General features: G+C 35.4%; 1 protein-coding gene across 1 annotated transcript; it reads left to right on the forward strand.

Annotated features, from left to right (window-relative positions):
- The first annotated feature begins 741 nt into the window (after positions 1–741).
- Positions 742–23,022, forward strand: CEP78 (centrosomal protein 78). Its single transcript, XM_026052012.1, has 15 exons — positions 742–1,000; positions 1,202–1,377; positions 1,945–2,017; positions 2,539–2,642; positions 3,013–3,187; positions 3,936–4,049; positions 4,307–4,371; positions 8,401–8,515; positions 10,021–10,156; positions 12,006–12,051; positions 12,960–13,103; positions 17,427–17,504; positions 19,009–19,175; positions 20,468–20,621; positions 22,250–23,022. Exons 1-15 carry the CDS (start codon positions 748–750, stop codon positions 22,772–22,774), a joined length of 2,325 nt encoding a protein of 774 aa, XP_025907797.1. The 5' UTR covers positions 742–747; the 3' UTR covers positions 22,775–23,022.
- Positions 23,023–25,661: the final 2,639 nt, after the last annotated feature.

The following is a 25,661-nucleotide window of genomic DNA, read 5'->3' on the forward strand; positions in this document are numbered from 1 at the left end:
TTTTTTTTTTTTTTTTTTTTTTTTTCTCACTCTGAATTTTTCCATCAGTTCCCTTAACTACCCATGAACTTTCAGGATTATGAAAATTTACAGAATAGAGTTTGATTTCTGAGTTTTCCCATATTCTCTCTCTTCAGTTGCAAATTTTGTACAGTTCTGTCATATCCACTGACTTCCAAAGAGTCCCACTTTATGTAGTTGTTCTGTCTTCTACCTTCAAATGTGATAAATTCAAGTGCTAGGGCTGGGCACAAAGCAAAAGCACTAAGGAAAATGCTTGGTTTATACTTCAGGCGTTCATAATTTTTAGTGGAGCAGTGGAGATGCTGACAAGTAGTTCTGGTGTTTGGAATACTCCTTTRTATTCCTTGGAGCTGGAACAAAGAGTGGGCTTTTAAGCAATCTTCAGGCTCTGCATGCTAAAAATCTGTTTTAAGAGCTTCTTTACACTGGTTTGTACTGGAACAGTGAGCATATTCTCTTCTTGGGTGTGAACATTTGTTTAGGAAAACAGAAATATGTCATTCCTTTTTTTCTTTTAACCCACATGTACTCACACAGGTACAGATCATCACTAGACATCTCTGTTCTTTGCTACACTGAAGACGTTGAACTGCATGTGTATAGCTATGCATTCTCATGTTTTGGATAGGCATGTTGAATTAAGATTATGAAAATAAGCTCCTTGTGGGAGAAATGATATCTGTTTATTTCCTTTCTTTTAGAGAGACTTTGATTGCTATAAAAATGATTGACTCAGTCAAAGTAAGAAGACAGTGCATGCAGGATTTCTACTCTCACTATGAACATCTATGTGCTCTTCAAGGCTCTGTCCCACTGAAAGCTGTGAAAGCCAATCTCAGTGAGGGTGCTCTCGATCTAACTGTAGATCGAATCAAAGCTGGAGACTGGGCGCCACTTCTGCATGCCCTCAGGCATGGTAAAACCCTGACTTCTGTTGCAATAAGAAGTTTTCATCAACAGGGTCTTGGAGAATCAGGTTTGTAGTGATGGCTGTAGATGATAATTATGTTTATGGTGTTAAGACTCTTTGCATAAGTAATTTGTGAGTCATTGAATGCATGGAGAAGGAAAATGCAATTCATTCTGTTTAAGAACAGTGGCAAAATAAGAGTTATGCTTATGATAGCTTTCAAGTAAGTAATGATTGGATGTTATTACTCTTCATTTCTYTTTATAGGTGTTGAAAGGTATAAAAGTTACTTCAGAAGGCGAATTCCACCAATTCGATCAAAAGACTTAACTGGTCAACTATGTAAGGCTGTCAAAGGCTGTCTGAGTATATCAGATGTACTAAAAAACTTGGAACTGCAGGGATTGCTTCTGAGAGAGAGAGATCTAATACTTTTGACAAAGGTGAGAATGAGCTGATGTAAAATTGAAGCTCATTAGAAGGTAGGAAGGTAGCTTACTTGATAYATATTTTCTATAGATGGGGAGTACCTATTTTAAAACACATTTTTGTAGTCTTCTGGAGACATCTAGCATAACCTAGTATTTAATCAAAATCAATTATTTTATCTTGTTTGTCAAGGCTTATGGGAGGGAAGACTTGTTCAACATCTCCACTCTGTGTTTGGGGTGTGTMACTTATGCCTCGGACTGACACTGCTGTGGAATGTAATGATAAAAGAAAAACTGCAAGTCACCGAGAAGATAATACACTTTGGAAAGCTTGAAGCTACGTTTTTTGCTCATGAGTTGCTTCTAGGAAGTGAGGTGCCTACCTGTGTCTTGAACGCTCAGGCCTATTCCTTTTTCTAAAAAAAAAGAACTGCTTCACAGCTTTAGGCTCTTCTGCRGCTTTCAGGGACCACTAAGTGCTTGGGCTGAGCAGTTCGTGTGCCTTGTACTCTTTTCTGKTCATATATTGTTTTTGTTTTTCAAGTCATTTAAAAAAAAATCTGTTGTATTATTTTGTAGGGATTGGCCAAAACCTCATCCCTGGAGAGTATCTCTGTAGCCCACTGTCCAATTGGAGATGGAGGATTAGAAAGTAAGTTTGAAAATAAAACAATAATTGGCCTTGTGAGGTGACTGGTAAAGGCATAAATACAGCTCCCCCCTCCCCATTTTAAATTTGGGTACACCAAATAAAAGTAACCATCTTTATTTTACATAGCTATACAATAGGTTTGAATAAGTTTGAATTTACCTGTTTGTTAATAGAAAGCAGTCATACCGCTTAATAATGTTGATTATAGTTTTAAATAAAACCAAGCTATTATTTAAATTTGAACCTTTTTTTTTGTGATTGGTTCTTGTTTATATGAGGAAAATATCATTTTCTAATTAGTTCTAATGCTCTTTACTACTCTAAAAATATTTAATCTTTTGAAATTACAGTGGTTAGCTGTATTTGAAATAAACTTTATTTTTTAACACTAGTTCTTTGACAAAAGATTTACCTTTTTAAGTTAACTCACTTTCATAATATAACAGTAGGAAAATGTGCTTGTTCTGATGATCAGACTRTTTAGTGTATGTATATAACATAAACAATTATATTCCCTTTAGCAATCTGTCAGAGTGTGAAGAATTCGGCTAGTATCAGATCCATAAACTTCACAGGATGCAGCCTTACCTGGCGAGGGGCAGAACACATGGCAAATGTTTTAAAGGTAMCTTAACCATAAATATTAACAAGAACTTAAATAACTACAAACGTGATGGATGTATTCTGCTTGTATACAAATTTGCTGGTAGTTTGATGATAAAAACAATGCTATATCATATACTGTTTTTGATGTGAAATCCCTTTAGGAAAGGGATAGTCTTTGATGTAGTTACAGTGATGGTCTCTCTGCCTGTCTTTTACCTTCTCCAAATTTCTGGAATGTCTGAATATTCCTGAATTCCTGAAAATTGTATCTTCAATATAAGTTATTATTTATGAGTTAAATTATGGGGGTGTTGTTGTTGTTGGGGGTTTTTTTTTTTCTTTTTTTTTTCTTTTTTTTTCACTTGATAACAACTTTCTTCTTTTCAAAGCACCAGGCAATGAAAAGACATAATGAAGCTTGGGCCGAGAGCCTACGTTATAGGAGACCAGACCTAGATTGTATGACAGGATTGAGGCGCATTACTTTCAACTGCAACATGCTTGTTGGAGATAGAGGGGCCAGTGCCTTTGCAGAATGCATAGGGGAGGACTTGTGGCTGAAAGGTATTGTGAAATACTGATTCAGAGATATAATAGAGGAAGAAAAGTGACTTTGGCGTTTAAAACAAACGTAGACAAAGGAAGAATTTGGCATTTAACTATTTTCCTCTCTTATCCGAATATTCAAAGTGTCCAGTAATTTGCCAGTATTTTGGATGAATAATTTTAGTGTAGTATGTATATGCTGAGTGACTTCAGTCTTTTTGATAGTAGCTGTAGCATCCTGTACATAGAATCAGACACCTTTTGAAGTTTTTTTTATGGTTTGTCAGAGTTGGCTTTGTAGGTAAGATGTGCCTGCACAGCATGAGAAGAGAGGCAGAAAGTCACAAAAGTACTGTGCTTATTCAGTTGCCATAAAATTTGTTCAGGCTTTTCAGATTAAGTTTTTTTTTTTTCAGCTTACATGTGTGTTAAGCTACTCTGGGAAGCTGTATCAATTGATACCTCTCAGTTTTACATCTAGTAGTAATCCTTAGGAACAATGATTTCCCTGTAATTTGATACTCCTTTCTTTGCAGTTATTTAATAATTACATTTCTTAATGTAGGAAGTATATATGATATGATCTAAATCTCTAATTTTCACTTGGGAAAATGGTATTGTAGTTTATACTCATGGCTGTTACAGTAGCATTACCTCACCCTTTCTGTGAAATGGTTGTACTTAGTACAGGTGGATTAATTGTCGATATTGACTACATTTTATGACACTTTTTGTTGTTTTTGTTTTAATTCCTTGAACACTCTAGCACTTGATTTGCAGCAATGTGGAATATCCAGCGAAGGAGCAAAGTCATTATTCGATGCTCTTCAAACTAATAGAACATTAGTGGTACTTGACATTAGAAAAAATCCCTTAATAGGTATGTATCTATACTTACGCTTGTCCTCTTTTCTATGAAATTAAGTAACTGCTGTGAAGGTGGGAAAATAGACTACTTAAAAGAGGAAACCTGCAGCAGTATTTTATTAAGCATTAAAACAAATGTATGGGAGGAGAGCAGGTAATGTATACTGCTTATTCAATGATCTATTAGTCTGCATAAATTATAAGTCTTATATTAGTCTGCAATAATTATAAGTCTTACAGGAAATTCTTAATACACAATTTTAATTCTAGATCATGTTTTGGTGAAAAACATTGTTGAAAAGGTTCTTATGAATGGAAATGGTGCCCATTCAGAGGTAGGTGTTGAACATTTCATAGATTATCTTTTGCTTATTTTTCTTTTTTGTTTGTTTTGTACTTGACATTGCATATGTTAAATCAGCTTTGTTCAAAATGAATATAATATTTAATTCTAGTTATAAATATAAGCATTAAAAAAGAAAAAGTGTTCAGTATTAGCAGCAGTGACAGTTCTTCTGTCTTGGACATTTTGTAGGCTATTTTCTGTAATTTAAATGTAATATAATAGACTGAGTTTCATTTAATATTTCTATTTTTTCTTCTTGTAATGTAGTTGGGCATTATCCTAGAACATAAGTTAATACTGTTGAGTTTTCTAGTGTGTGTGTGTGTGTCTGTCATGTTAATCCATGAACATCAACTAAATAGAAGAAAAAGTCACAGTTAAAAGTAAGTTTGAAAATACCTTCATTCTTAGTATTGTAAACTATTGATGATAAACTTAATTTCACTTAACTGTAGTTTCTTAGATGATTAATAGTCAAAACTATTGTTTCCAATAAGTACAGTACCCATTTCCATTTTTGCCTAGTAGCCTGTAAAGAGTTTATAGTAATTTAAATAAACTCAATATCTGGAACTCTTATGGTTGGATATACCATATAGATATATAGATATTGAATCTCTTGTTTCTAACTCAAAACTCCCAAAGGAGTTAGCAAGCAAATGAGTACACTCCTTTATCCTTGCTTTTTGACAGCTGCAACAGTCTTGTTCCCGACCTTATTGCTGTTTTGGCTTTGAAAAGGCTTGAAAGTCAGAGCTGTGATTCTGTAGGAAATAAGTTCCGAACTGAGAAATGTGTGTGTGGGATTCCTTTCAAATTAGTACAGTTGCCTTCTTCAATCATTTGAAGACCTTTTGGAGAAACTGAAGTTGATTGTGAAAAAGTGCTTTTTTTACCTMGGCACACAGAGTCAGCACTTGCAGATTGTGTAAGGATTCTGTGAAAATAGCATCTGCTTGGTAAAAATGTAGCTCAAGTTGAACTATGAAAGGACAACTCTTTGAAGTATTTCCATATACTTCATATTTACCATATACAAAGAGTTCATTCAGCTCCTGTGTTATATTCATCAAGGTAGTAGAGTATTACTGGCAAAACTAGTGATCATGCTTATCTGGTTAGCAATGTAAATAAAAAATGGCTGAATACTAGTTTATTAAGTTACCTTGCCTCTCTTCCAGAGCAGAGAACATAGCAACCTTGATCCATGAATTTCCTAAGCCATGTGGGTAGGCTGCTGTAAATAGCACACTTACCATTGAAATAGTGTAGGCAGTCAGAATGGAATTAGTTTCGGAGGCTAAGWTTCTTTTGAAATTGATGTTAAAATTTGGATAAAATTGTATTTGCAGTTGGCTTTGAGTTTAGTTACACAAGTCTGTATATTACGAAGATAAAAACAGTTAAATTTCTTTGAGGTAGTGTCCTGAAAGTGTTCGATATTGACATAGAGCACTTTATTGCTTATTTTGATGMGTAAAATGTCAGACATCAAAGATGCAGTTAGTAGCTTTGCTGGCCCTACAAACTAAAAGCAAAAATGTTTTAAAAGTAGTGCATTTGTATGAATCCTTGTTCAGCTGTAAGGTATGTAAACTCTGAATGGAACTATAACTTCCATTCTAGCTATCTTGTAAAAAGTTTTAGCATTACACCCAGAATATTCAGTTAACTCTCAGATTTTCCTTGAACTTTTCTGGAGGATCAATTATGAACTAAGTTTACAAATTTGAAAAAGTATTTTCTGTTTCTTMTAGTTTAAGCTTGTTAGAATAGCATACAATCAATTAACATATACATTGCTTCCTTTTGCCATCTGTGCACTGCCTCCAAACCTGTGAGGTTTTTAAAGGATGTGTTGATCCGTTTTTCTTAATGGAGCAARTGTGGGTATTTTTTTTCTGACCTATTTAACCTAATAGGTTTTGCATTACTTTTACCCATGTTAGTTGCTAGAGATATGTTTTTTTGTATCAGTAAGATCATACCAAGTGTAGTGTGTCCATATAGATTTTGTTTGACATAGGAGATAAAATGTAATTTTTGTTTGTTTGTTTGAAAAACGCAGCTTACTTGTGTAGCAACAGCCCAACTGATACCATATCTCACTCTTAGAGCCAGCTGAAAAGTAGCATGAGTGGTCATCCTTAGTACTTCCTTTAATTCCAACTGTAGTTCTAGCTTTTTTTTTTAACTTTGTCAAAGCTAACTGTTAATTTTCAAAAGTAGAATTCATTTATAGAATGTAGAATTTGTGTATATCTGAGAGGTGACAGATCTGTATTTTGTACCACCTGAAAGACACTAAGCATGTGTTGTTGTGCAAATTCTATATTTAAACGWAGGTGGGCTTCTTAATGGCCCCATATTAAGTTATTGAATATACAGAAGATGGTGGCTTTGTTATTTGTGGTGACCATTACTTGCTTACTTGATACTGTTTAAAACAGCCCTTCTATCCATTTTGCCTAAGAAATTGTTGTTTTTCATTATTTCTTATTTACTTATAGCTGCTTGCGTTTTGGGTTGAATTTTTTAAGTCTGCAAGTAGGAGGTTCGCTACTATTTGATGCTGTTAAACTTGGGGAAACTTGCCAATAAATTTGAAGGACTGCTTTGGCAACTTAAAGGGCTTTTATACCATACTAGCAGTGTTGTGTAGTTCTAGCATAGTGGACTATAATTGTACACTTGATTAGATATGCTGGATGGTAAGTTTGCACAGATTCTTGGAGAAMCTGCATAGCCCAAAGGAGAATTCCACTGAAGATGTCTACAGTACAGRATGTCCCTGTTGTCCTGGCTCAGAGACCTAAGATAGTGTTGAGGAATTACAATATACTTGCCATCCTTACACTCAAATGCTGTGTAACAGCGACAGGTAACTAGACAAGAGACTTGTTACTGGGTTAACCCAGTAACATCTGCTTTTATGTGTGTGGTAGGAAAAAAAAGATTGTGGCCTTAAAGTTACAATTTAGTTTATTCTTTTCCTTTGAAGACTTTTTTGTAATTAAAAAATGACAGTTACTTGTTTCAAGAGTTGTATCGAGCAGCAGAACCAGCAAAACTCATACAAGAATAATTGGAGTCCAGATTTATCATAGGCARGAAAAGTATTTGTATAAGCTTGCATTAAAGTTGGTTAGTTAGAGCACAGTAACTGTGTAMAATTTAATCTTCATTGTGCCAGTAAAGCCTGGTGGGAGTAACTTCATCATATTGTTCTGAATGCTCTGATGTGGGATTTAAAGCTGTCTGAGACACTGAGCTTTGCATTAATCTCAACTGAATTTCAGTTGCTAACACTGTTTATTGGGTGGTTTTAATGACTTTCTGCTGCACATTAAAATCTAAGTGAATGTAACTTAAGAATGTCTACATGGAAGAATAACAGCATTTTTATTGAGAGAAGGGAAGCTTTTAAGAAAAGAACCGTTACTATAAGAAAATGAATTCTGAAGCACAGCAATTGCATTTGATTATCACTGTGTCTTAATTTTACCTTGGATGCTTTTACTGTTTAAGAATGAATTTTCATTAGAGGCAGTGAAAATTACACTACATTCTTTAGTTTTAAATYTTATTTGCAATAGAAAATCATGTCAGGACAGCTTTTATTGCTCTAGAGAACTTTGGCCTGAGCCAGTCATTCCTAACAATCCAGCTTTCTGTAGAGAATGAAAAGCAAGAGCCAGAGTTTCTTTTTTACAGGGTTTGTGCCACTTTTTATTACTATAAAAGGTGAAGTGTTTTGCACAGGAGGAGGGAAGAAATTGAATGAGATGTTATAGCGGTGTTCTGGGAACACTTGCTGATAATGTTGCACTCAAACTTGTATTGAATTTTTGCTAGAATTGTGGCTTTGTGGAACTTCTATTTTTTCTTAATTTTACAGGTTGTCTKTTACTTGCAGTGGGTCTCTATATTTGACAAAGAAAACTAGTCTTAAAGGAGCATCTCCTGAAATACCAGTAACTAAAATAATGTCTTTCTTTTCTAAAAATACTACTCAAAGACCCAGTACAAATGGCTGACCTCTCCATCTTCAAAGGATGCTTTGAAAACTAGACCGAAGAAAAGAACTATTGTCTTAGGAAGTGGTCGAAAAGGAAAAGCTACTATTCGTATTGGTAAATACGAACTTTATTTTCTCTGAGTATAGTAATTTATTTATAAAACAATACTTCAACATCAAACTTGGATTACAAAAATATATTGTGTGTTTAAATGTTAGATTTTACAGAAAACTTTTTTTACTTCCAAGAAAATTCTGTTCATTCTTATTTCACAAATACCTTTTCTGGTATCAATGGTTTCAATAGCAAACCTGATCTTATTTTCTGTTATTAAATGTGTGGCTGGGAAAACTGGGATTTGCTGAAAAAGTATGTTGAAGCATTGTATATACTTTTTCCAAGAACTTTTTGTTTGTTTGTTTGTTTTTGTTTGTTTGTTTGTTTTTTGGTGTTGCAGCCTTTCTGTTGCAGGCTGTCTTCTGTCAGAGCAAACAAGTATGAATTTTTACTGATGTACAAAACATTGTAAGGTTTCTTCATATAAATGATTATAAATAGTATATTTAAAATAACATGGGTATAATGAATATTATAACTGGTGAATATTGGTAACTAATGCAGTAAATACTTGAAAATTATTTAAGTCTCCCAGTAATTCATTGGTTGTTTCTCGTCTTTGCTTTAGTTATCTGGAAGCAGAGAGGTAAGCATAAATCAAAATGGAACATGTTTGTACAAATAAATTCTGTGTAATGGAAGAAATGAAAATGTCTGATTTCTGGGTTTAGACTAGTGTAGAGCTTGGAAGCAAAATCTCTTTCAGTTTGTTCTCAACATAAGAAAAATACGGAATCATGTTATCATAGTTGTGCCTTCATACACATTAATTGGTCTTATACTCTGAGAAACAATAAACTGAGTTCTCATTAAACTGCATGGAGTATGAGGTGAACAGTTTTCTCAGCTTGTTACTTTTGAATTGTGAGTATARTGAGCATCTGCTTTAAGTGTTCATCCGGAAACTACTTTGACTGTTACTTTGTGGTTTAAAAACAACTACAAAAGGCTGGATTAGTAAGCGTAATGTTTCTTTATTTTTTATTCTTAAGTGAAGATTTTTCTGGTGTGCTGTAGAAGGAATTAATRTAAATGCAAGCTTTGGTTTACAAGCATCTGGTGAATTACAGAGCTGTTRCTACTACACTAAGGCCACTAGAGGGCAATTTGAAGCACATAAGCAGTCTTATTTCCTGTATAGGATGCCTAGGCTCCCACTCTAGACACCTGCTGTAGGTATCTCAAATTAGTAGTTGGAATAAACTTCTTTAACCTCAAAGCTTTGCTTTTGAGAAAAAAAAAAAAAAAAACAAAAAGCAAAATAAAACAGAAAAAAACCCAAAACCCCAATTTTATTTAGACAAGCCTGGCACAAGTCAAACATACAAGCTTGTAATTGTGAACAGGTCACCCCCTTTGGGATGCAAAATAAAAACTAGCTCTTGAGCAAAACTGGTTTGAAATRTGGATTTCCTACAGTTGCCTTTGTTATATACGAGTTCTTAGAATCATAGTTAACCAATCGTAAGTATATGCAAGTAACTTTCTCTTCCWTAATACAGGATTAACATCTAAAAAGTCTGCAAGTCCTGGGAAAAGAAATTCATCTGTGAAAGATGTTTACTCGCCAAAACCACTACCACCAGGCACAAAAGGCTTCCTTCCTTGGCGCACTGCAGAACGTGCGAAGAGATGCAGGTGGGCTTTCATAATGCAAGGGAAAATTGCTTTGCAAATAAAGAAAAATCCTTTTTTTTTTTTTTTTTTTTTTTGCTTTGAAAATTGTGTGACAGAGCAGTGTTAAATGCATATTTAAACATCTTACCCTAACACATTTCTGTATTGTGTTCATAATTATTTCTGTTTATGTATCCCCTCTTTGGAGGGGATGATATATGGATTGACTGCAGCAAGTCTTTAATATATGCACTAAAGTATAATTTCATGGCCATAGGAATATCCAGATGCTCTTAAGTGAGAAAATCTTACCTGTGTGGTTTTTTTTTTTTTTTTTCTTTTTAATTAACAATGGTGGATCACAGTTGAACCTTTAAGTCTGTAATCACAGAAATACAGAATGGTTGAGTTTGGAAGAGACCTTTGCATATCATCTATTCCAATCTCCCTGCGCAAGCAGGATGACCTRCTGCACATTACACAGGATTGTTTCTGGATGGATTTTGAATATCTCCAGTGAAGGAGACTCTACAGTCTCTCTCAGCAGCCTGCTCCAGTGCTCACAGTTGAATTTTTTCTAAATTTCAGATGGATCGTCCTATGTTTCTGTTGCCTGTTGTCATTGGCCACCACTGAAAATGATCTGAATCTGTTCTGTTGTGATCCTACCTGAACATATTTGTGTATGCTAAGATTTCCTCTCAGTTATTCTCTTCTGCAGGCTGTGCAGGTCCAGTTTGATCAGACTTTCTTCTTAAGCAAGTTTTACCCATTCCCTAATCATCTTTGCAGCACTGTGTTGGACTGTCCAGTAGTTTCATTTCTCTCTTTTACTGGGGAGCCCAGAACTGGATGTGGTCCTCCAGATTTGACCTCACCAGGGCTGAATGGAGGGAGAGAATCCACCTCACTCCAATCTGCTGGCAACACTTCTTTCTAATGCAGCCTAAGAGATCATTGGCCTTGGCCACAAGGRCACATTGCTGGTCACGGTCACCTTGTTGTCTATCAAGACCCTTAGGTCCTTCTCTGCAGAGCTGCTTGCTGTCCAGCAGGTCACTCCCAACCTGTCCTGGTATCTGGGATTATTGCTCCCTAGGGGCAGGACCCTGCACTTAACCTCTATTAAACTTTGTGAGGTTCTGCTCTCCCCATCGCTCCAGCTTGTACAGGTCTCTCTGATGGCAGCAAAGTCCTCTGGTGCATCAGCTGCTCCTACGTGTTTTGTATCGCCTGTCGACTTTCTGAGGGTGCACTCTATCCTTTCTTCCACATCATTGATAAACTGTTACTATGAAATTCTGTTCATTGTAATACAATTTATCTAACATTCAGTTTTAAGCGTCTAGGTGGGAACCCCACTTCCAGCATAGGTATCTATGACCCTCTAAGTCCTCTGAAGTAAAACATCATGGCTTTCAAGTTTTAAAAGATTAACTTTTATCGTTGTGTTTTCCTTTGAAATCATTCAATCCTTTCCTTTGTGAAATAATTTTTTTCCGTAGACCTTAGCCTCTATAAGAGGCCATACAAACTAAAAATTTAAACAAAAGATATCCACTGTTCTGTATCTTTTTAAAACTTCTTTTTCAAAAATCCTGATCACCAAATTCTGCTGTTGACTTTAGTTGATAATAATTAACCAAGCAAAATGCTTGTTGAAATGCTTAACATTAGCATCTAGGAGTGTTGTCTTAATTCTGGATTCTGTGAGGAGTATTAGCAAAACAAAGCGAAGATGCAATGGATGTTTAAGGGATATAGTGAAGTATGTGATGTTATCTTAACTCTGATTTGCTTAGTTAAAAGCATTCTGTTTGTAAACTTTATTTTAGCAATGGTGACCTATTACAGACTTCTTCTTTTTAAGGGCTACTCCGGTGGATAGTACTCARGAGTTACCAGTGAAGATTCAGGTACTGTCTTTCTCATATTGTTGAGAAAACTATAGTTTATTTAGCAGATGGATGCCTAAAAAGAATGTAAATGTAATGAACACATTATTTCCATATAAAGCTTAGATTTATATGATTGAGAATTTAATAACTGGAACATATATTTAGAGTATGTTTCTTTTGTGGAAATATAAAGCATTTTACTTCAGCTTTTGATTGGAACTTCTCTGATTTCCAGTCCTGCAGCTCTCTCTTGTTTTCCTAACTTTGTGAGGAGTCTGGGGTTGAATTTGAGCATGGTCCTTCCAAAGCAAGTATATAGAATTAACAGCTTTCTTATATGAAAGGTTCTTTTCTTCCTCTTCCTCTCTTTCTACTTGTGATTCTGAATTATATATTTGTGTTTGAACCCTGTGTGAATTACTTTCATGAATACAGCTGCATTAACAAGAACTATTTCTTTTACCTTTCCAATCTCATGCTGTTGTCCTCTACCCCACCAAACATGGAGAAAACAAAACAAATTGGAGAGAGTATCAGTGTGTGCTGCAAACTTAAATTGGCTCACAGAAGGGTCTGTTGGTCCCTGGTGCCAGGACAATGAGGGAGAAACAGAGTTGTGGTGAAATGGAGAAAGGATTTGGGAACAAACTTTTACCTTTTGTTGGTGATATAGAGTTATTAAATCACCCTAGCTGGGTTGTAATCACAGCTTTGGACAKAGCAGAACTTGCAGAGATGCTACTAGGGGTACACACCAATATATTTGATGATTTTTAAATTGCATAACTATATATTGTATATATAATATAAGGAACTCTGGAAACGTTTGCATTCAAGTGAAGATTTTAGTAGTACTTAATTACTTCAGTTTTATTGTAAAGTGTAGTGCTCAGGGGTGTGTTTCTTTTTTTTTCTAATGCCATTAGACAGGTATTCCTGTGAAAGTGACAGTAGAAAGTGCTGCTACTTCTGAAACTGAAGACACAGAAGAATTGGATGATATTATCCACCATCCTGGTTTGAAAAAATCTATAGATAAAATGAATGTAACAAAGTATCAGCAGTTACAGGTAAGAAGCGCATTTTGTGCCATAAACTTCATAAAGGTGAGTGGTGTCACATGGGCGTGTTTGCATGTGTGGTTTTGTTTTGCTTTAAAAAAAAAAAATCTGTTTAATAAAACCAGTCATATAAAAGTGTATCTTTTAAATATCCTGCATTATGTCACATGCCATTCAAAAAGATAATCGAATGTGTTTCCAAATGCAGAGTAGTTCCAATGAAGATATTTATGCTATGAATATTTTATTGCAATTGGACATATATAAACAAGAAAATCTTCACTTAACACATCTGGTGGCAATATACTTAAACTGTTATTGCTTTGGGCCATTTATCTTTTCATCAGTACTATTTTCTCTAAAATACATTTATAAACAGACTTCAAGTGAAATGCCAAAGTTATTTCTAAGAGCTGAAATACCTTAGTGATTGTAGAAATAATTTATATAATTAGTAGTGCTTTGAAGCTCCGTTTTATAATTGAGGTCTGTGATTTTTTTTTCACTTTTAATTATTTCCTCTGTTCCTTTGATAGATACAAAGAAATGAGGAGTAGTAGAGAGACTAAATATTGCTGCAAATGCTTGCATAGGGACTAGCTAATGAAAGGAAGGGAAAAGAGAGGATTTTTTTTATTTTGATTCCTCAGTAAAACTATTAAGGTAATCTGATAATGTTATAAAATTCCCTCAGACTGGGAAACTGGGCTGTTCCTGAAGTGTTAGAATTTGAAGTTTGTTTGGAGAAGCTTTGTTGACTAGATAAATAGTTTTTAAAATTATTTTTCTGCATGTATTTTTGCTTTAGAGGTAGTTATTTGGGAGCACTGATTGAACTGCTTGTGTATATAAATACTAGGACCATTCTGCCATTCTTATGTAAGAAGGAGTGGATTTAAAATTTGACACTGCAGATTTATGCATAATTTGGAGAGTGTAGGATGGCTGCGAGTTACTGTGGAAGACAGAATGAGTGTACAAATCCAAACAGTAAATAGCTTGTTTGCTATCAGGGTGGGTTTTTTTTTTTTTTAAACTTACCATTTCCTCTCTAGAGGTCTTGTTCACACCAATTTTCAAGATTTTTGTGTACCTTGGTTATCAAATTCTGGTGTAGTGTTGTTTTCTGTAGGTGGTTTAGTGTTCCTGCTTGTGTGCAGCAAGTTGGCATTATGCTGTGCASTGACTTCAGCCCTTTGTAATGAACTGCATTATATTTGGAATCAATAATCTTTGTCGAATTCRTATTAAGTTCAAAAGTATATGCAAGAAATACTGTACTTTCAGGAATCATTCATTATTTTTATTCTTGGTGTTTGGAGTAGGGGAAATATAACCTTTGTGATACACTGCTGAGGCAGATTAAAACTGTTTTATGTYTTGGATAGGTTGTCACATCGGCCTTTGTCACTGCAGTTGTAGTGTTAGGCCTAGTTAGTTTGTTATTTATTTCAATTTAGTGAAATAAATCTGATGCTTTCTGTTTGTTTGAATTATCTGCACTTACACAAGARTGACTGAAAGATATAGAGGAATTTGTGCCTCCTGAGATTACAAATTTTAGGAGAATACCCCAAAATTTCTTCCAAATATAAATTGCTTCKAAATCTTCTGTCCTTGTAAAGGATCAAATTTAGTGATGTAATTGCATTAAGTACTTAATATTGGAGAGTTTTACTATATATATGTACATCATGAATTTGAAAAACAAAATACTGTCTTAGGCCATGGATGTAAGTCTCTCTTTAACAGTCTCAGACAGTGGGTGTGGTTTTTTGTTTGTTTGTTTGTTTGTTTTTTTTCCCTGAGCCGCTCCCATCCTTTTTGTCATGTTGATTAAAAAGCAAACTAACAAATTCTCACCACTGGAAGGTGAGGTCTGTTTTCATCTGTCTTTCTCTATTTCTCCATTCATTGTTGTCTTTTCTTGTATCCTTTTCTTTTCTGTACATATCTGATCACAAGGCAGGTTGATTCATCTTGCCAGTGTGGCAAAAATACTGTTTWTCAGTCTATGACTTTTTTAGTCTTTAATGAGTCAGATTAGCTTATGTAATTGGGTATGTTTCAGAACTGGAAGGTAAGTGGCAAAATTGTACAATGCATATGTTGCAGTTTATCAGTGACAATTATGTTTGTACCTGTACAAGACATCTTTCTTGTACACTTTTTGGTGAAGCCATTATTTTTTGGCCTTGTAATGATTTAAATCCTTGAAAACTCCATAGCCTTCTGCCTAAAAAGAGACTTAAAGCTTAATGCTCAGTAAAACTGTATTAGATATGCTTTCATTTTAGAAAGTGTATACTCACAGAATCACAGAATGATTGAGGTTAGAAGGCATCTCTAGAGCTCATCTAGTCCAACCCCCCCTCTTCTTTCCTTCCACAGAGGGAATCTGAAGCATCTCAGTTGCCTGTGATTAAGAATGTAGTTGAGGAAATTTACAGAATGTAAAAATGTAACTAATCGTATAATGTATTTCAACCTCGATGCTTAATGATAGGATCGTCTTAAAGGTTGTGAGCACACTTTCTGGAGTACTTTATTGGATGTGAGTCACTGAAGGCTCAGATTTTATAGCCTATMTGTAGGTGTAGCTCCCCATAATACATTTTAATTTTTTTTTTTCTGCATGAAGATTGCAGGATTGGGTGGACTTTTTCATATCAGGTCAAAGAACAAAATTTACATATGTATTTGATCATAGGATGAATTGGTTCATCTTGCCAATGTGGCAAAAATGTAATTTTTCCTAATTGTTTTTCGACCCATTTAATCATTCCGATTAGTTTATATATTTGGGTGTGTTTTGGAACTGGAAGGCAAGTAGCAGAAGTGTAAAAAATATATGTGTAGTTCAGCAGTGACAAATATGCCTGTATGGTAACAAGGTAGTTTTATTATTTTCCAAAATATTTTCTTAGAAATAACACTTTCCTAAAATTTATAACTTCTAGCAATCCTTTTCCTTATCTGTTCAGGTAATAAAGGTGCTACTGTAGCTTTTTAGTTCCAGGGTTAACTTGGTTGGTGCTAGCCTGGGGATCTTAGGAGCAGGTAGCCTTGGCCAAAGTAGACTTGCTCTTAATCAGCCACTCTGGTTGTCACTGAAGGGCTACATCTAGACTGTTTTGGAACCTGGATCTTTTCAATTATGCAGATGTCTGTCTCTCATCCTACAATAACTGTGAGGAATTCTTTTGCATTTACTGAAGGATTATTTTTACTGTTTGCTCTTCTGCACACTAATCTTAGTTTGTTGCTTGTATGAAGTACAGCAGTACACAATCTTGAGTAAAGTTTTGATGGTGAAGAAAGGTTTTAGAGGGCTGTTTGGACTTTTGCATCTCTGGTAAGGAGTATAGAGAGAAAAAAAGTACTTGTTTAATGTTATATATGTGCCTAAGTACTGGAGTATAGACAAGAGAAGAAACTGTATGTATTGAGAACTTGTAGGTAAAGTKTTTTGAAAAACAGAGTAGCTTTATAATTTTATCTATTATTTCCCTTTTGAAGCAGAAGATGTCATTAAGAGATTAAAAAAAAAATCCATATTCCACTTCAGGCARTATAATAAAAAAGATACTGTTGTGTCACGATAATGATAGATTAAGACTTAATCATTTATCAAATCCTCATTATTCACTGAAACCAAAAAATTTATTATTTAAAATGAAAAGCTAAAGTAAAAGTGAGAATCTCTTATGTGTAAAAGTAAAATGTTTATAACACATTTTGGTTTTTGATCAAATAAAACTAAAGTTTCTTCTCAAGCTATTTAACTGACTGTAAAACTTTTTGATCTTGAAACTTATTTCTTCCACCTTAAAGACTAACTGAAACAAGTGACAAAGTATTATGGTTTAGAATTATTATATTCCTATCACTGCATTAAAAAATAATTTCTAGTTGAAGACTCAATTCTAAAAAATTATGTATGACTACTGTTGAATTTTAGTCTTCTTTTTTATGAGATGATTATTATATTTTGACTGAGTAATCATATTTAATTTTAAAAGAAGACTTAAAAGGGGTGGGGGAAAAGAGGAATTAGGGTAATACACATTCCTGATAGTAATATCAGACATAAGAAAATTTGTGCTTCATGGTAACGCACTTGCAGTACAGTAATAGGAAAGTGAATTTCACTCACTTTCTCTACTGTGATAGTTTTCTTCTTTTCATAGTGATAGATCCAAGTCATGTATTTTTATGGAAGATATATTACTGCATGAAATTTCATGTACTAATTGTTAATTGGATTGATTTTAAATGCAAGTAATGTTGCACATCTGTATGATCTTGAGATTAATTTTTATTTTATGATAGCTTGACCTGGAAGAATGCCTGCTGAAATTAAAGGAAGAAAGAAGAGCCAGARTAAAGGCTGAGGAACGGATAATGGAGGTAATGATAGTTAAGTATTAATTGTGTTTAATTTTAAGGATGCACAAATCAAACCACCCACTTGTTTAATTATGACTAGTTATTGATAACCTCTTAGCTGGTTGTTTCCAGAGTTTCAGTTCAAAGTCACATGGATCACTTAGCAGCCTAAGGGCAGTGATGAAATCTACATTTAGTAATGTGTGTTTGTTTTCCTGGTTTCCTGCCATTTGTCCTATTCCAAAGCCTTGGACTCCACTCTTGGCTACTGCTCTCACAGTGCTGTATTCGTTGAGTGTATTAGTTATAATGCAGGACATACTGATTTTTTTCTAAGAAAATGATTAATTTTGCTTACAATTTATAGCAGTTGGTTTGCTGTCACAGTTCTCCCACTTTTGTTACTATAAGAGCAGTATGGTCACATGCTCACTGTGAATGCTACTATATTTGACTTATTCCTTTTTCTTGAATTGATATTGCTGACCTGGAGAGACCCTTCTGAATCAGGAATAGTTAGTAAGCAGAATTACTTGTAACAGACTGCAGAAGTTAATGTAAATGAGTAGATCTCAATTTTTAGATATGGCCCACAGCAGAATAAAAGTGGTGGTATGCTTTGAAACTTGAACTTGATGGTTCCTCCCGTCATTTCTTTCAGTAAAAGGAGTACATATCTAAAAAGAATACTCAGATCCTTCTGCCTGGCTGTCCTCTGTGAAGTGCACCAATGGACTCTGCTGAATTTGTGTTATTTGAAGTCTTGGATGCTTTTTAACCTAAATGCCCCCTGCAAGAAACTTTTCTACATTGTGCTAGACTGGGCTTAGTACCTTGTGTAATGGGACAGGATGAGCTAAATGTTAATGATATCTAAGCCTGTCACTTTAAGTGGTGCTGGTTTAACAGCTAGGATATATTGCATGTAGCTATAATTTTTTTCTGGTTCTGTTATAAAAGATGAAAAAGGAAAACCTGTGGTATGATAGTGATTTCATAGCTGTAAACTTAATTGGGCATCTAAGTTAATGCTTTACTTGAACAAACTTTGTATGTCTTTCCACCACTGTTCAAATTTCAGAAGATGRTGATGATTTGATGCAGTGTGCAGAAGAAAATGAAATCACTTTAAACATTTCGTTTTGGGATGCATAGAGTACGAGAGAGATGGTTATGTGCATTAGCTCTGAAATTTTGGGTTAAACGTATGTCCCATAGGTAGCTGGAGAGCTATCTTTTTGCTTGCGCTTTAGCATAAGCATAATGTTGCAGCATAAGACTGCCAGACTGCATTTTCACATCCTCCAGTGAATTCACTACGTTGTCACAGAACAGTAGCAGTGCATAAACCATGGATCAGCACTATGGATCTATGTAATGGTAGCCTGAGTATTCCTGGTACAGGAAGATACATACAAATTGTGTTGAGTATTTCTCTTTACACTATTGCATGTAAGCTTGCAAAGGTCTCTGTCTTTAACTGAAGATGAAGGAAACATCTTTTCTTGTCGTTGTTGTTTTGTAGTTGGAGGTTGAAAATGCAAGATTGAGGAACCTGAACATCTCCCTGTCTGAGGTTCTTCATACACAGTCAGTAACCAATATGATTTTGGAAGATGAAGGTGTTCTAGGCAGCATTGAGAACTCTTTCCAAAAGTTTCACGCCTTTTTAGACCTCCTTAAAGATGCTGGGTAGGTAGTTTTATTGTATGAATTTTGTCTTTTCTGTTGATAATTTTGTAAAAAGGTATCTGGACTATGGTATGTGCTACCTTCTATTCCCAAATCAATACCTTACCACAACAGTGAAGGGTACAAATGAAGAAAAAATAACTTATTTCCTTATTGTTCATTTTTTTTCTCAGTGAAAAAGCATACTTAAGCATATTCAAGCTGRCTTTACGTATTTGCCAGTAGGAAAGATCTCCAGGAAACCTCTTCTCAGAAGAGAAAAAAATTTTTAGTAAAATATCTTTACTCGGGCTTTTCATTGGATCAAGCGTGGTTCTTAGTGTTCCTTTAAGAAAGGTTCCCTGGAGCTGGTTTCAGAAAATGTCCACCTTCCTTCCTTGGCTCCTTTGTGGTAACTGAAGTACATAAAGCTAGGTGGGATAGATCTGGCCCCACTACTGAAATTCTAGATGACTCATATTTCAAAATTTCCAAGCTTTTCCTGCTTCCTCATCCTCCTCCTACCTAATGTAGTAATGTAAGGTAATGTAGAATTCACCTAGACAAAGCATTCTAATTCCATGCAAACCAATTGGTTACTTCAGAGTTGCTGAATTGCTTTCAGGATGRATTACAAGCTTCGAAGGAAGAGAAGGATGGTCTTTCACTGCATCAAGAGCAATTTTTTTTCAGAAGAGCCCTGCCTCTATTCATGACAATAGAGGTCTACTCTAAAAGTTAGGAAATTGCAATTGCGAAAATCACTTGTCTCAGTAAGCTTCTGTATGATGTGATACCAATTGGTGGCTGTGACTTTTTTGTTTCTGTTGGACCTTAGACTAACAAATCCCAAGCGGTATGTTTGGCTAGCTGCTAAGCTGCTAAGTGAAATAGCATGTCTGTATTTGTGAAGCATGTAATTGTACTTCTCTTCTAGAGACAATGCCAGGGATGTGGAGATGTGCACCAATCTTCTGCTTGAGTGATAAGGCTTTATTCTTTGCTTTGCCTGAAAGGGAATTCTCTTTCCAGACCTTAACTCTGAGATCAATACTAACGAGAATATAGTGTTACTTGCCCCACTGTCACTGACTGAAGGCTGACAGTTCTAAACCTGTAGGCTAATTTGTGCAGAAGTTGCTGAACGGCATTAGCCACTTATTTTTATTAAGCTGTTTTGGGCTTCATGAAAATAATAATAAAAAACTACAGAAGGGAAAATAAAGCTTTGGATTTTTTTTTCTTCTTATGTTGAATGTCTAGATGTTTTGTGTGGTCTTTATATCATTTTCTCCTAAACCTTTGCTTTACAGACTTGGACAACTTGCTGCATTAGCTGGCATAGACCAGTCAGATTTTGGTCTATTGGGCCATCCACAAATGAATTCTACTCTTACTAAACCTGTTAAGATGCACAAGGAGAAATCATTTGAAGAAGAAAGACAAGAACATACCCAGAATAACAAAGTAAGTTGGTAGAGAGAAAGCAAGTGGYTGTGTTGTTGTTACTTACCGTAGTCTTTGTTATCACCTTCTGACTGAAAGTCAGGATTGGCCAATGAACTATGAAATTATCAGGTTTTTGCTCTGCTTATGTGTGCATGAATATATTTAAACAAGTTGTAGTAATTAGAATCATAGAATCATTATGGTTGGAAAAGACCTTCAAGATTGAGTCCAACTGTAAACSCCTCACCACCCTGCCTGCTGAGCTGTGTCCATAGGTGTCCCATCTACATGTTTCTTGAATACCACCAGGGACGGTGGCTCTACCACTGCCCTGGGCAGCCTGTGCCAAGTCTTCACCACTCGTTCTGTGTAGAAACGCTTCCTCAAGTCTGACCTGAACCTGCCCTGGTGCAACTTGAGGCCATTTTCTCTTGATCTGTCCATAGATATTCTGGATAAGAGACCAACCCTGCCTCACTACAACCTCCATTCAGGTAGTTGTAGAGAGCAATGTCTCCGCTGAGCCTCCTCTTCTCCACACTAAATAACCCCAGCTCTTTCAGATGCTCTTTATAAGGTCTGGGCTCCAGCCCCTTGACCAACTTCACTGCCTGACTTTGGACACACACAGTATTAATGCAGATCTCTTAATTGATCACTATTTGAAGCAGAAACACATACTRTTTTGTAAGTTACTTTAAAAGAGGTGGCAAAAATGTTGTTTCTTGCTCTGAGACATGGAGTTCCCATATAGGTATGTATCAGCTGAATAATAATGAGAATTATTAGATGCTGAAAAATGTAGTTAAAGATGTAGGATTTCAGTGTCTTTGAAATTTGATCGTAGATTGTGGTATTAATGCCATCTGAAACACTGGAATTCTTTCTTCTGTAATGTCAGTCTTATGTTGGTCCTTCCAGTCAGATTTCCAGGGAGGATACACCTTGAATTTCAGGCAACAGGAATTAGTAATACTAGCAATGTAACTTCTCAGTTTCTACTGTGAAGGTARTGAGTACAAAGGCTGCTGGATTTTTCAAGACAGGTGCTAAAGTTCCCTTTTTTAATAAATACTGGAGGAGAAATAGCAGGCTTATGTCCTCAAGGTAATGAAAAATTAAGATTTTGGCAAGCTACGCACTTGTTCAGATCAGATAAAATTGTCAWTGCAATTGTCATGCATTCCAACATGTTTCTAATATTCATTGTTTCTCCTACTAAGTTCTTCGAGAACAAATTTTTCAAGAACACAGTGAGCTTCAAAACCACRATGGTGAAAAGTAGGGTTTTTTTAATGATGTAGAAGGCAAGCTGCAGTGTTGTGATTTGACACATCACAAACTTTGAATAATTCAGAAGGCTAAATGTAGCTGTGCTATAGCTGTTTTGATATTTTCTCYGTATGTCTACTGTGTGCCATTAGCACCCTGACAGCCTTCTGAAATTCACTGACTTAAAAAGGTAACAAAGTTTGATCTCTACTATCCTTGAATCCAGCATAGTTTCTTCTAATTTACAGTATTAGCATATGATAGCTGGAATACAGTGGGGGTTTTTTTGTGTGTTTTTGTTGTTGTTTGGTTGATTGTTTGTTTTTCCTGTTTGCATCAATACCTTAACTAGAATTTTTTTTTTCTCTCTCTAGAATGGAGGTAGAGACATCCAAGTTTCTTCTCCTGGAACTCTTCTTCAGTCCCAGATGGTTGTGAATAATGCCTTTTCAGCTCCCAGAGAAATACAAGATTTTCAGGTTGTTACGCAACAGCAACTAGGCTCATGGAAAGAAAATGAATCTCAAACAACTAGCCAAAATAAGGAGGATAACACCCGAAATAGCAGTCCAGCCTTCTCTGAGAGACGAGTCAAGCAAAATGAGCATGCAAAAGGACATCACTCAGCTAGACAGTCATCTGCTAGTCTGCATTCATTTTCTGCTTCCAGTGGGAATATGAAAAGCAATGGTAGCAAAAAGTCCAGTTATAACTCTGGTGAAAAAAGTAAAAGTTCTTCTTCAAAGAAATACATCCCTAGAGCAAATGAAAATGCAATGGGAAGCACTGTTGCAAGAAGGGACCAAAGTAGACTGCAGGCAACAGACCTCTCTGGMACGGATACAGGAGGATCTGGCTCTGAAATACAAGAGAGTATTCATTCTGTGACCAGCACTTGAAAAGGTTCTGAAATGTTTAGACTGTTCTTTATGCTTACAAGATTAAAAATAAATGTTGGATGCCATAGCATAGCTCTTTTGTGAAGAAAYGTAGCCTTTGAAGATACCTAAAACATTCTTCCTTTCTCATTTGTGTTTCTGTTTCATGTTTGTATCATTTGCCACTGAGTTCTTTTGAAACAGAAAGGAATGAGGTACCGGTAGTACAGAACTCTTCTGTTTGTACTATATGCAAAGGATCCTTGGGATATGAATTTTACTGTGTATCACAGATTTCACTATAAAGTTTTTTTTAACTAATAAAATTAATTTGAATACAAACTATAATTTGTATTTTCAGTGTGTTGTAGTAGAAGTGAAACAGTGGTTTTAAGGCAAATGTCTATTGCTTTTGCATAGACAGCTGGTTTGTGGCTTCTGAGCTACGATGCAAAGARGTATAGAGCTTGATCTGAATTTGTCAGAAGTATCACAGGAAAACAGATTGTTTTTCACCAGGAATAGAAAGGTGCACTTAAATGTGATCTTGGGATAGGGGTAAAGGAAGGAAAGCAGCATCTTCCTTTGTATTTTGTTTTTCTTAAACTTGCTAACTGCCACGTGGCAGTTACAGCAATGTGTTCAGAATTTAAGATGATTATATCAATCATATAATTACCAACTAAAGTGAGTGAATGATACTAATAAACAATGGGTTTTTGTGCCTGTAAAAAAAAAATGGAGTTCTGTTGTAAATTGAAGTTGCCAGTCTTCAGTTTGGGAAGTGGAATCCAACATGCTTTTCTTTAAAAGAATTATAAATACATAAAATGTTGTTCACAGGTGTTGATAAAAAGGTGCCTTTTTTGGATTGATTCAAACTTAAGCATTTCCTTTATCTTAGTAAAACCATTTTCACAGTATAACTTTAATTTGTGGAATGTTTTCCATTGACAAATTGTAATTCATTTGGAGAGTTAAGACAGAGGATGGGAAGTAAGGGATGATGGATTTGACGTAGTGGAATTAGGCAAGGTGATTTCAGCTGAACGATCAAAAAAAAATTACTGTGTAACTTGACTTTTATTTCATCACCTGTAGTTAGATTTCTGGAACATGTAAGATCTGTAGAAATTCCTGTCTCCATTTACGTGATATCCATGGAGAGACTCATGAATCCTGAAATGGAAGCTTTCTGCAGAGCAAATAGCGTAATATATAACCTTGGCTACTGCATTATTGCATAAGTAATTGCACAATGAAACTATGTTATTTATATAGACTTTGTCACTTCAGAAGGAAATAAGCAGCTATTTTATTAATTTGTTTGCCTTTTTAGATGTTCTCCCAACCTTTTAGTATAGGTTCTAGACTGAGATTTAAGTCTTGGTGCTTTGACATCATATAATTGTCATCGTTATATTATCTGCTTGAATCAATTACACAAGATAGCTGATTCAGCAATAAAGTGGGATACATACCTACTTTAAAGCTAACCCCTGTGAGGTGATAGGTGAAATTACAGTTTGAGGTGTTCAAATCTGAGGAGTTAACAATTGCCAATGTTATTTTTCCCTAAAAATGCTTAGAACAGTTTTTAAAAGTCCACCTATMTTATGTCTTTGAACAGGTATATAAATGCTTTCTAGCTTAAATATACTGTTTGTTTTTAAAACATACCCTGTGTCAAAGATCATCTCAAAGCAAGACTAATTTAGAAACCCACATTTTTTTTTTCAGTGGGTTTAAGTCAAAAAAAAAAAAAAATCATCATAGGTATCTTGTAACCCCACCTTGTCAGAGGTAAGGTTGTGGAGCAATATTCTGTGAGAATTGCTACGTGCCTGTAGCACAGGCATGTACAGYTGAATGCTGGAACTTTTAGTCTATAATGAGACATCTGGGACATTAGTTAAGGCTAACATGAATATTTCAGAAGTTGCAAGGTTTTTATTAATATATATTTTAGAAAACTTTTTATTAAATACAGACAAATAATATGTCAAAGTATACATTTCTGCATATATATATGTTAAGTGGTTATGAATTCAGTTTTCAAGTTTGAGTATTGATGAAATGTTTCAACCTCTTGCTAGTAGTTAATATTTTACATATTTGTCTGTGTTCTTGTTTGACATAAAAGCCTGAAATCAATAGATCAGCTATTGGCTAGAGAACACATTACTATTTACTTAAAGGACTCCTCAGTATTTTTATCTTCTCCTGTGGTTTTCTCGAATTATTTTGCGTTATTTCTGCTTGCTGCACTTGCAGCCCAGTCTCTAATGGAGGAAGGAAGTGCCTAGATTACGTGTGTGTTATTTGTGAGGGTTTTTTTACCTGGCCACACTCACTGCTGCGCTAGAGCCCGGCCGCGGTGGCGCTCGCGCTGCTGCCAGGCAGGCTGCCGTGGTGGTGATTTGTCCTGCAGCAGTGGCGTCAGGCTGACCAGTGTCGCCCTGACAGGGCTAGGGCTTGTGCGTGTGCTCTGCTCCACAGAGCTGGGTCCCTTCCAGCAACAGTCCACGGGTGCCCTTCCGCACAGCTCCTCATGTCACCRTGAACCCAACAAAAGTTCATGCAAAGCTTTGGAACATCATGAAGTATTACGCTAGTTCTGAACTTTCTTTCTGTTTCTGACTTTTTTTTTTTTTTTTCATGCTATAATGAGTACAGCTCTCGTTTTAAGTTTGCATTAATTCTTAATTAATTAATTAATTCTTAATTAATTAATTCTGGCAGTTGTAGCACTGTTATGTATTGGAAGCCAGAAGCATGTCTGTTAGGGTCCCGAAAGCTTTGTATTTAAAATGGGGTGTTTATTTGCAGTAATGAAATCCCTCAGTTATAATTACTGATAGCAAATAGTGAAAGCAGAGAGTTGCTTCTCAGTAGATGATTCTCAGTA

Source organism: Nothoprocta perdicaria, unplaced genomic scaffold (assembly GCF_003342845.1).
Source record: "Nothoprocta perdicaria isolate Ctin4 unplaced genomic scaffold, notPer1 scaffold_82, whole genome shotgun sequence".
NCBI classification, from domain to species: Eukaryota; Metazoa; Chordata; class Aves; order Tinamiformes; family Tinamidae; genus Nothoprocta; species Nothoprocta perdicaria.